The sequence below is a fragment of the Bos mutus genome, chromosome 12, assembly GCF_027580195.1.
Source record: "Bos mutus isolate GX-2022 chromosome 12, NWIPB_WYAK_1.1, whole genome shotgun sequence".
Classification (NCBI taxonomy): domain Eukaryota; kingdom Metazoa; phylum Chordata; class Mammalia; order Artiodactyla; family Bovidae; genus Bos; species Bos mutus.
Genome location: NC_091628.1, coordinates 28225962 through 28238472, shown reverse-complemented (window position 1 = coordinate 28238472; position 12511 = coordinate 28225962). Strand labels below are relative to the sequence as shown.

General features: G+C 35.8%; 1 protein-coding gene across 4 annotated transcripts in view; it reads left to right on the top strand.

Moving 5' to 3' along the window:
• PDS5B (PDS5 cohesin associated factor B) overlaps window positions 1–12511 on the top strand; it is a 183483-nt gene that overhangs the window by 125904 nt on the left and 45068 nt on the right. For all 4 annotated transcript variants that reach the window (XM_070380439.1, XM_070380440.1, XM_070380437.1 and 1 more), the window contains exons 20-21: window positions 7345–7468; window positions 10730–10888. In XM_070380439.1, coding sequence (XP_070236540.1) covers window positions 7345–7468; window positions 10730–10888 — 283 coding nt within the window. The remainder of the gene's footprint in view (window positions 1–7344; window positions 7469–10729; window positions 10889–12511) is intronic.

The window sequence follows — 12511 nt, the reverse complement described above, 5'->3', positions numbered from 1 at the left end:
GATTTGAAAATCTGAATTTTTAAAGGGTGATGTAAATAAATTGGCTCAGGAAGAAGGTAGGGGGGAAAAATCCTAATAGGCTATAATTATAAAAGAATTTCAGAAAATTACCCTCTAATAATAATAAGGGCCAATAAAAGTTATGTTAAAGGGGTATTTCAAATATATATATATAAAAAATATATAAAACCATGTAGAAATTCTAAATCTTTTTAATTGTTCCAGGCATGAGGGGGAAAGGAAAGCATTTAGATATAAAGCCAAGGTAACTGGTAGGAATGCTAAAACCAGATAAAAGATACCCCTCCAAAAGAAAACTGATACAAATTTTTTTGATATTGATGAAAATTGAATGCAAAAAGAGAATTTACTATAGTAAAGCAAGAATACACTATGGCCAAATGTTGGTTAATTCCAGGAATACAAAAAGGGTTACTATTAGAAGAAAACTCGATGTTCATGTTATAATTCATTTATATAAATGAGTAAAAGGGAGAGGCTGCACAATAGATCTTTTTGACAGATGCTGAAAGGGCTTCTAATAAAAAGGAAAATCAGTTTACTTATAGTTAAACCCAACAAAACAGGATTTTAATGCCTTCATACTTCTCAAACCAGTGAAAGTGAAGTCTCTCAGTCTTGTCTGAGCGGCCCCATGGACTGTAGCCTACCAGGCTCCTCCGTCCATGGAATTTTCCAGGCAAGAGTACTGAAGTGGGTTGCCGTTTCCTTCTCCAAATATCTCAAACCAATATCTACCACCATATGGTAATACACAAGCATTCCCAGTAAAATCAGTAGCAGGATGAGAAAATACACTAACTCTGCCATGATTTAACATTGTTTTGAAAGCATTAGCCAATATAATTACATAAGAAAATAAAATTAAAAAGTGCATTTGTTGGAAAAGAGGAAGCAAAGTTATCATATTTCTAAGAGAAAAATCCAAGAGAATCAGCTGCAGAACTACTAGAAACAAGATGGCCATATGAGTATCTAGAAATCCAAGGCTGTCTTTGCTGCTGCTACTGCTAAGTCGCTTCAGTTGTGTCTGACTCTGTGTGACCCCATAGACGGCAGCCCACCAGGCTCCCCCATCCCTGGGATTCTCCAGGCAAGAACACTGGAGTGGGTTGCCATTTCCTTCTCCAGTGCATGAAAGTGAAAAGTGAAAGTGAAGTCGCTCGGTCGTGTCCAAGTCTTAGCGACCCCATGGACTGCAGCCTTCCAGGCTCCTCCGTCCATGGGATTTTCCAGGCAAGAGTACTGGAGTGGGGTGCCATTGCCTTCTCCGATATAAAGGCTCTCTTTATATTCCACTAATAATCATTCAGAAAATATAGGAGTAAAAAAATCAGAAGATTTAAAAGTCAAGTGTATGAGAAATTGACAACCCTGTACTATCCCTTTAGTAGTGAGGAGTATAATATTTAACAAAGAAATTAGTCAGGAAAACTTAAATCACTGAATAAGTAACTGGCAAGCAGTTTTAAAAAGAAAAAATAATGTAGACTACACTTGATTTTACATATATTCTGAATGAGCCAGAGATTCTTTATTTAATAATCTAAGATTTTATTTAAAAACTTTTAAATCTATGATGATTATATATATATAAAATGAATTAGTAAAAGTATTAGTAACCAGTTCTTTTTTTTCTTTTTAATTTTATTATTGAAGGATAATTGGTTTACAGAATTTTGTTGTTTTCTGTCGAACCCCAACATGAATCAGCCATAGATATACATATATCATCTCCCTTTTGAACCTTCCTCCCGTCTCCCTCCCCATCCCACCCCTCTAGGTTGATACAGAGCCTCTGCTTGACTTTCCTGAGCCATACAGCAAATTCCTGTTGGCTATCTATTTTACATATGGTAATGTAAGTTTCTATGTTACTCTTTCCATACATTTCACCCTCTCCTCCCCTCTCCGCATGTCCATTAGTCTATTCTCTATGTCTGTTTCTCCATTGCTGCCCTGTAAGTAAATTCTTCAGTGCCATTTTTCTAGATTCCGTACATATGTGTTAGAATACAATGTTTATCTTTCTTTTTCTGGCTCACTTCACTCTGTGTAATAAGCTCTAGGTTCATCCACATCATCAGAACTGACTCAAATGTGTTTCTTTTTATGGCTGAGTAATATGCCATTGTGTATATTTACCACAACTTCTTTATCCATTCATCTGTCAATGGGAGTCTAGGTTGCTTCCATGTTCTAGCTATTGCAAATAGTGCTGCAATGAACAATGGGATACATGTGTCTTTTTCAGTTTTCATTTCCTCAGGCTAATATGCCTAGAAGTGTGATTGCTGGGCAATACGATGGTTTTATTTCTAGTTTTTTAAGCAGTCTGCATACCATCTTCCATGGTGACTGTCAATTTACATTCCCACCAACAGTGCAAGAGTGTTTGCTTTTCTTCACACCCTCTCCAGCATTTATTGTTTGTAGACTTTTTGATGATGGCCATTCTGACCAGTGTGAGGTGACATATCATTGTAGTTTTGATTTGCATTTCTCTAATAATGAGCGATGTTGAGCACCTTTTCATGTGTTTGTTAACCATCTGTTTGTCTTCTTTGGAGAAATGTATGTTTAGGTCTTTCTCCCACTTTTTGATTGGGTTGTTTGTTTTTCTGACAGAGTTGTATGAGCTGCTTGTATATTTTGGAAATTAACCCTTGGTCAATTGTTTCATTTGCTATTATTTTCTCCCATTCTGAGGCTTATCTTTTCACTTTGCTTATAGTTTTCTTTGCTGTGGAAAAGCTTTTAAATTTAATCAGGTCCCACTTGTTTGCTTTTGTTTTTATTTCCGTTACTCTAGGAGGTGGGTCATAGAGGATCTTGCTTTGATTTATGTCATCGAGTGTTCTGCCTATGTTTCCCTCTAAGAGTTTATAGTTTCTGGTCTTAGGTTTAGGTCTTCCATCCATTTTGAGTTTATCTTTGTGTATGGTGTTAGGAAGTGTTCTGATTTCATTCTTTTACCTGTAGCTGTCCAGTTTTCCCAGCACCATTTATTGAAGGGACTGTCTTTGCCCCAATGTATAGTCTTGCCTCCTTTGTCAAAAATAAGGTACCCATAGGTGCGTGAGTTTATTTCTGGGCTTTCTGTCTTGTTCCATTGGTCTATATTTCTGTCTGTATGCCAGTACCATACTGTCTTGATGACTGTAGCTTTGTAGTATAATCTGAAGTCAGGAAAGTTGATTCCTCCTGCTCCATTCTTCTTTTGCAAGACTGCTCTGGCTATTTGGGTCTTTTGTGTTTCCATATGAATTGTGAAATTTTTTGTTCCAGTTCTGTGAAAACTGCCATTGGTAATTTGATAGGGATCACATTGAATCTGTAGATTGCATTTGGTAGTATAGTCATTTTCACAATATTGATTCTTTCTACTCAGAAGCATGGAATATCTCTCGATCTGTTTATGTCATCTTTGATTTCTTTCACTAGCGTCTTACAGTTTTCTTTGTACAGTTCTTCTGTCCCCTTAGATAGTTTATTCCTAGATATTTAGTTCTTTTGTTGCAATGGTGAATGGGATTGATTCCTTAAATTCTCTTTCTGATTTTTCATTGTTAGTATGTAGAAATTCAAGTGATTTCTGTGTATTAATTTTGTATCCTACAATTTTGCTAAATTCACTGATTTGCTCTAGTACTTTTCTGATATTATCTTTAGGGTTTTCTTTGTATTATGTCATCTGCAAACAGTGAGAGGTTTACTTCTTTTCCAATGTGGATTCTTTTTATTTCTTTTTCTTCTCTGATTGCTGTAGCTAGGACTTCCAGAACTATGTTGAATAATAGTGGTGAAAGTGGAAGTGGGCACTCTTGTCTTGTTCCCGATGTTAGGGGGAATGCTTTCAGTTTTTCACCATTGAGAATAATGTTGGCTGTAGGCTAATCATACATGGCCTTTACTATGTTGAGGTAGGTTCCTTCTATGTCCATTTTTTGAAGAGTTTTAATCATAAATGGGTGCTGAATTTTGTCAAAGGCTTTTTCTGCATGTATTGAGATTATCATATGATTTTTATCGTTTAATTCCTTAATATGGTGTATCACATTGATTGATTTGCATATATTGAAGAACCATTGCATTCCTGGCATAAAACCAACTTGATCATGGTGTATGAGCTTTTTGATGTGTTGCTGAATTCTGTTTGCTAAAATTTTGTTGAAGATTTTTGCATGTAAGTTCATCAGTGATATTGGCCTGTAGATTTTTTTATGTGTGTTGTCTTTGTCTGGTTTTGGTATCGGGGTGATGGTTGCTTTGTAGAATGAGTATGAAAGTGTTCCTTCCTCTAAATTTTTTGAAAGAGTTTTAGAAGGCAAGTATTAGCTCTTCTCTAAATGTTTGATAGATTCTCCTGTGAAGCCATCTGGTTCTGGGCTTTTGATTTTTGGGAGATTTTTGATCACAGCTTCAATTTCAGTGTTTGTGGTTGGGTAGTTCATAATTTTGATTTCCTCCTGGTTCAGTCTTGGAAGATTGATCTTTTCTAAGAATCTATTTCTTTCAGTTTATCCATTTTATTGCCGTGCTGCTGCTGCTGCTGCTAAGTCGTTTCAGTCGTGTCCGACTCTGTGCAACCCCATAGACGGCAGCCCACCAGGCTCCCCTGTCTCTGGGATTCTCCAGGCAAGACCACTGGAGTGGGTTGCCATTTCCTTCTCCAATACATGAAAGTGAAAAGTGAAAGTGAAGTTGCTCAGTCGTGTCCGACTCTTAGGGACCCCATGGACTGCAGCCTACCAGGGTCCTCCGTCCATGGAATTTTCCAGGCAAGAGTACTGGAGTGGGTTGCCATTGCCATATAGTTGTTCATAATAGTCTCTTATCATCCTTGGTATTTCTGCGTGGTTTCTTGTAACTGCTCGTTTTTCATTTCTAATTTTGTTGATTTGTTGATTTGATTCTTCTCTTTTTTTCTTGAGTCTGGTGAAAGGTTTGTCAATTTTGTTTATCTTCTCAAAAACCAACTTTTAGTGTTATTAATCTGTAGTATTGTTTCTTTGATTTCTTTTTCATTTATTTCGGCTCTGATCTTTATGATTCCTTTCCTTCTACTAATTTTGGGGGTTTTTTTGTTCTTTTTTTCCCAGTTGTTTTAAGTGTAAAATTAGGTTGTGTATTTAGATGTTTTTCTTGTTTCTTGAGGTAGAATTATATTGCTATAAACTTCCCTCTTAGAATTGCTTTTGCAGCATCCCACAGGTTTTGTATTGTTGTGTTTTCATTGTCATTTGTTTCTAGAAATTTCTTCATTTCCCTTTTGATTTCTTCAATAGCCTGTTGGTTATTTAGAAATGTGTTGTTTAATCTCCATGTGTTTATGTTTCTTACAGTTTTTTTTCCTTGTAATTGATATGTAGTCTCATAGTGTTGTGATCGGAGAAGATGCTTGATACGATTTCAGTTTTCTTAAATTTACTGAGTTTTGATTTGTGACCCAAGATGTGGTCTATCCTGGAAAATGTTCCATGTGCACTTGAGAAGAAGGTGTGTTCTGTGTTTGAATGAAATGTCCTGAAGATATCAATGAGATCTATCTCATCTAATGTATCATATAAGACTTGTGTTTCCTTATTAGTTTTCTGTCTTGATGAGCTGTCCATTGGTGTGAGTGGGGTGTTAAAGTCTCCAGCTATTATTGTGTTACTGTCAACTTCTCCTTTTATGTCTGTTAGTGTTTGTTTTGTGTATTGACGTGCTCCTGTGTTGGGTGCATAGATATTTACAATTGTTATGCCTTCCTCTTGGATTGATCCCTTGATCATTATGTAGTGTCCTTCCTTATCTCTTCTAAAATTCTTTATTTTAAGGTCTATTTTGTCTGATATGAGGATTGCTACTCCAGCTTTCTTTTGCTTCCCATTTGCATGGAATATGTTTTTCTATTCTCTCACTTTCAATCTATATGTGTCTTGAGGTCTAAAGTGGGTATCTTGTAGACAGCATATATATGGGTCTTATTTTTTGTCCATTCAGCCAGTCTGTGTCTCCTGGTTGGAGCGTTTAATCCATTTACATTTAATTATTGATACATATGTTCTTATTGCCATTTTCTTAATTGTTTGGGGTTGGTTTTGTAGATCTTTTTCTTCTCTTGTATTTCTTGACTATATAAGTCCCTTTAACGTTTGTTGTAAAACTGGTTTGGTGGTACTGAAGAACTTTTGGTGGTTTTGAAGAGCTTTCTACTGTTATGTCCAACCCATTTTTCTGTGATACTATTGGTATTTTCATTATCTGTTTGTAGGTGTTTACACTTTATGGATATTTACCATTTCTCTGTAACCAGAAATACGACGTTTCCCTTCAATTGGTCACTTGTCTTTTTATTATATTTTATTGTTATCTTTTCTGCAACTGCTATTATTATTATGAATTATTTATCTCTGATTGTTTTTTAAACTGGAGCAGTGAGTTGGGCAAGGAGAATTCAGAAGTTAATTCCACTGTGAAATAAATATAAAATAGTTGAACTAAGAGAGCCTGCCTTATTCAGGACTTTAAGTTTGTATATAATGAAGTGATATGATACATCAGTGTTCTTCCAGGTAGCTAGATGACCCATTCCCTGCCTCTTTGATAACTGTGGTCAAGTGTTGCTTTACTAGAGTGATCTTCTGTAGGCATCACATGTAAAATTGTAACACAGTCACAAACTTACGCCTGTTCCCTATTGCTGTCCTCTTCTTCTTCTCCCCCCCTTTATAGGAGTTACCACAATTTAACATAACAGATGTTTTGCTAACTTAATGTGTTATCATTTGTCTTATCCCTAATATGCTGGTAGAATGAATGCACCAATTTGGGACTTTAAATAATGCCTGGCATTATAGCAAGTACTCAATTTGTATTGGTTAAATGATCAAATTTCCCTTCATATAGATTGTTTGGGGATAGATTAAAAGATGAACTGCAAGAGGAAGAGACTTTAGAAAGAAGAAGCAAGTTAAGTCCCATTATGGTGGTCTTAGGTGTAAGGTAGCAAAAGCTTAGCTAAAGTAATAGCAATGATAATAAAATAGAAAAGGCTAATGGAAATGACATTAAAAAGAAGAAATGGGTTACCATTCTTGTTTGTATTCATAACTAATAAATAAAAAGGAAAAATTATTTGTATTTGTATTATATTTTAATATAGATGTTTATAAAGCAAAATTATAGATGATTGAAAATGAGTGAGTAGATGCTATGACTTTTGTTTCTTTGTTCTTACGAAACATTACTTTAAAAATACAAGCATTAAAGTATCTAGTGGAAGTCATAATGATTTTTCTGGTTTATTGTTTTTCTGTAATTTTTTTTTTTTTTTAGAGCTTTGCTTCCTGTTTTACATCACAAGTCTAAAAAAGGACCCCCCCGTCAAGCCAAATACGCTATTCATTGTATCCATGCAATATTTTCTAGTAAAGAAACCCAGTTTGCACAGATATTTGAGGTAAAAAGAGAAAAATTTTTTTGTTTCATGTTATTGTTAAAAAAATATGAATGAGTTTACAGAATGTTCATGTTTGGAGATGTATCATTTTGTAATTTTCCAAATTTGAATCAGTATAATCAATATTAATGATTGGTTAAAATTTGAAAATATCTGATGATTCAGCTTTTTAATGCTAGCTCTTTAGAAATCAAGCAGTTGTATAATAGTTTTGAAGTCACTTTATACATTTAGTATTAGGAAACTTTTTTCATTCATAAGTAATTACATATAAAATCATAGTTACTCATATAGTAGGTAATAGGTGATTATTCTATCAGTTTACAGATTTTGGAAGTTAGATTTCTATATATGAAATACTACTGAAGTGTGTGGGGTTTTATACATGAATAATAATTTATAATTAAAGTTAAATAAATTTGTACTTTAATGACTGACCTAATTTCATATTAGATTAAAATGTGCCTTTTCCTTTGCAGGTCATGTGATCCACACCCAAAGATCCTTGATAGTTGGTGCTCTCCAAAACACCCACTGCAGTTTAGGTCCATGCCAGATATTTTGGACAGGAACAAGTATCAAGGACCTTTTGGTGTGGTCCAAATGTCTCTTGGAATGTTTTGGGCAGGACCAAATATGAACAAATATCAAGGACCTTTGTGTGTAGACCAAATGTCTTATTGGGTGTATTGGGACAGGACCAAATACCTACTGACTGTCTTTTCAGCATGTATTTTATTTTTTCTGTACTTTGAATTACCAGTACCCTTTCTAAGTATGGCAATTTCACTATAAGCTATTATAATCTAGTTTTAGCCTTCTTACTGCAAATAGAAGCTAAACAGAAAATTTATAAAAATCTTGTAGTTATAGTCTAGGAGCCTTGAATGAAGTCAAAACAATTTGGAAATTATGCTGAAACTAACCCACCATAAATACACAGACTTGCTGTCTATTTTAGAAGTATTTATGCTAATTTTGTCATATTTTCATGATTTATATTAAAGGCGGAGTAAAGGAGGAAAAAAAGTTTTCTGTATCTATTAAACAGCATCTTTGCTATAGATACTCAATCATAATATAATTAAAAATTGAGGTGGAGGTAATATTCTATAGTATTTAATTTTTTAATAAGAGAATGACTTCAGTGGACTCATGTTGATTTCTAGAAAGCTTTTTTTTTTTCTTGAATAATCTTTTTGTTCCCTCCAATGATGAGGAGGAGGAAAATGCTGATAATAGCTTGACTTTATTGGTTACTTTTAATTTTAATATCTGTAACTTCATCTTTACAAGAACCTACCTGGTAATCCTTCTCCTATAACATAGAAGATTGGCTGGCTTTCTGAGAAAAGGTTTCACAGACACATCTAACCTTTATCAGATTACTGTTAACCCAGAGCTGCTGCTGCTGCTAAGTCGCTTCAGTCGTGTCCGACTCTGTGCAACCCCATAGACGGCAGCCCACCAGGCTCCCCCGTCCCTGGGATTCTCCAGGCAAGAACACTGGAGTGGGTTGCCATTTCCTTCTCCAATGCAAGAAAGTGAAAAGTGAAAGCGAAGTCACTCAGTCGTGTCCGACTCTTAGCGACCCCATGGACTGCAGCCCACCAGGCTCCTCTGTCCATGGGATTTTTCCAGGCAAGAGTTCTGGAGTGGGTTGCCATTGCCTTCTCTGATTAATCCAGAGACTGATCATTAATTTTGGTTTTTCAGAAATGATTTTAATATCTTATTGTGGAAAATTGTCACAATATAATAAATGAATTGGAAAAAAGTACACTATCAGTTATCTGTTTCTCATGTAAACAAGTTATCACTTAGATGTGCAATGGAGGTATTGAGGGAGTCATTGAGAACAGCAAGAAGTACTGTCATTACTTTTGATTAAGTGAAGCTTTTCATATTGCCACAATGTGTTGGAAAAGAACAGTTTTGTGTTGTTTTTTCAAGCCTAGAATGCTTGGTGTTCAGTATAGGAGAATACCTACACCTTTATCTCAACCCCATTTCCCCAGCTACCCAGTTTCTTTTCTCAGAGGCAGCCAGTGTTACCAGTTTCTACTGTACTTTTCAGGAGCTATTTTATTCTTATACAAGTAATATAAATACACAAAACACATCTTTTGTCCCCTTCCCCCTCTCTCATGCCAATGATAGTGTGCTATAGCCACTCTTCTGATTATCTTATTTTAAAAATTGAGCAATATGTTTTAGGTATCAACTTATGTGAGTAAATAAGCAGTCTCCTTCTGTTATAGCAAAATGATTATTAAAATAATATTTTTATTTTACTATAAGATTAATAAAATAGTTTTATTAGTTATAATACTTAATGTTTGATGCTATAAAAATCCACAAAAATGCTTGTAACTATCCATAATGAAAGCTTATTTTTTGCTCGTGATAAAAGTCCATTTGGGTGTTTTGATTGCATTCTATTCAGTGTTTTAGCCACGCAGACCCTTTTTGACTAGTGGCTTCTCTTTCCTGGTGGCTCACACAGTAAAGCATCTGTCTGTAATGTGGGAGACCTGGGTTCGATCCCTGGGTCAGGAAGATCCCCTGGAGAAGGAAATGGCAATCCACTCCAGTATTCTTGCCTGGAAAATTCCATGGACAGAGGAGCCTGGTGGGCTACAGTCTATGGGGTCGCAAAGAGTCAGATACGACTGAGTGACTTCACTGTCTTTCACTTTCACTTTTTCTCTTTGAGTCCCATTGGATCCTTTGTATTAAGCCACCAGTGAGTAAATAGAGTGAAAATGTGGAAAAGATACACTGTTCATGTCTGCCTCAGTTCAGACATGGCATACCTTACTTTCATCCCCATTCTGGTAACCAGAACTTCTGACTGCACATAGAAAAGCATCCTTATGCCCAGAAAGTAGAATAGAAGTAGGCATTGGTGAGCCGAAGTGGCTACCCACTCCAGTTTCTTGCCTGGAGAATTCCATGGACTGAGGAACCTCATGGGCTACAGTCCATGCAGTCACAAAGAGTTGTACATGACTGAGCAACTTTCAGCAGTTGCTGACATATTTATATATGCAATCTAAAATATAATTTGGGAAAAACTGAAAGTACTTAAATATGATGCCTTCTAGTTAATAAAAGTTGTCAGTAAAAGTTAGATGTAACTTGAACCACTGCTTATACCATGTATTGAACTTGTGTGGTTTTTAGCTTTTGTAGATGAGACATGTGACCAGTTTATTTGCATGTTTATGGAGTTTATCATTTTCCTTTCCTCATTTTCAGCCTCTGCATAAGAGCCTAGATCCGAGCAACCTGGAGCATCTCATCACACCACTGGTGACTATTGGTCACATTGCTCTCCTTGCACCAGATCAATTTGCTGCTCCTTTGAAGTCTTTGGTAGCTACTTTCATTGTGAAGGATCTTCTGATGAATGATCGGGTAATTTATGTTTTCTAGATGTGTATTCTTCATAATGCTATCTTCTAAAATTTTATGCAACAAAAAGAGAAGTGGAATGATGTAAATAGCACTTCAGTTTGGTTGATTTGTTTTTAGCTTTTCCCATCTTTTTACCATGCTGCATCTTCATTAAAAGTGAAACAACATTGAAACATCTCTTTAGTTGAGCACAGGGCTATGACCTGGAATGCTTTCCTTGATAAATACAAGATACCACCAGATTCTGTCTCTTTCAACTTTATAGGGATGTAAGTTTTGTAATGGCATCTATTTTTTAAATATGTGAAGATTGACAGGTTAGTTTGCAGTATGGTTGTCATGATAGTAGTTGTTGCATTTTATGCATACAATAGAGAATTAAAAGATCCCTGAGGGAAAATACTGGGGAAAAATATAGTGATTTTCTGTCTTCATTGTGTGAATATTTGGGGCAGGGTATGTTTGGGTGTCTTGGAGAATTGACCCCTACAGTCATGTGGAGTTTTATGCATGTGTTTGTGTATTTTTAGATATACATATATGTAAAAAAAATACCGTAAAACTAGGATTTTCAGAATGGTAAATGAGCGTTGGTTTCAGATTAAAGTTACCAGCTGCATTAGCCCCTATCAAAAGTAGGCGTGTTCTATGATGCTTTGAGGCAAGCATTGACTTCTCTCTGGCTGTGAAAGTTCTAGAATGCATCTTCTTCCAATAGGAGATAGTTTTCTGTGTTAAAAATCGGTTTAGCATAGCCGCCTTAATTAATAATCTAAGCTGGATGTTCTGGATAACTTGCTGCAACTTCAGCATCAGGACTTGCTGCTCCACCTTGTATCATAGAGATGGCTTCTTAAGTATTAGGAACCAATCTCTGCTGGCCTGAGATTTTCCTTCCGGAGCCTCCTTAGCTCTCTTAGTCTTTACAGAATTGAAGAGAGTTACAGCCTTGCTCTGGATCAGGCTTTGGCTTAAGGGAATGTTAGGCTGGTTTGATCTCCCCTCCAGTCCATTAAACTTTCTCCGTATCAGCAGTAAGTGTGTTTTGCTTTCTTGTCATTCACATTTTCACTGGAGAAGCACTTTTAATTTCCTTCAAGAACTTATCCTTCACATTCATAACTTGGCCCAAGAGGTTTAATTTTCAGCTAATAGTAGCTTTTGACATGCCTTCATCACTAGGCTTTATCATTTCTAGCTTTTGCTATGAAGTTGAGAGATGTGCAGTGCCTCCTTTCACTTAAACATGTACAGTCCATGATAGGTTTGCTAATTTTCCCAATTTCTGTGTTGTTGTATCTTAGGGAATAGGGTGGCCTGAGGAGAGAGGGAGAGATGGGGAAAAGGCCAGTCCGTAGAGCAGTCAGAACACACACGTTTACTGATTAAGTTCATTGTGTTAAAGAGTGTGATTCATGGCACCTCAAAACAGTTACAGTAGTACCATTAAAGATCTCTAGTCACTTATCACCATAACAAATGTAATAATAGTGAAATCATTTGGAATACTGCAAGAATTATGAAAATGTGACAGATATGAAGTGAGCAAATGTTGTTGGAAAAATAGCACTGATAGATACTTGACACGAACCTTCAATTTGTAGAAAACACAGCATTTGTGAA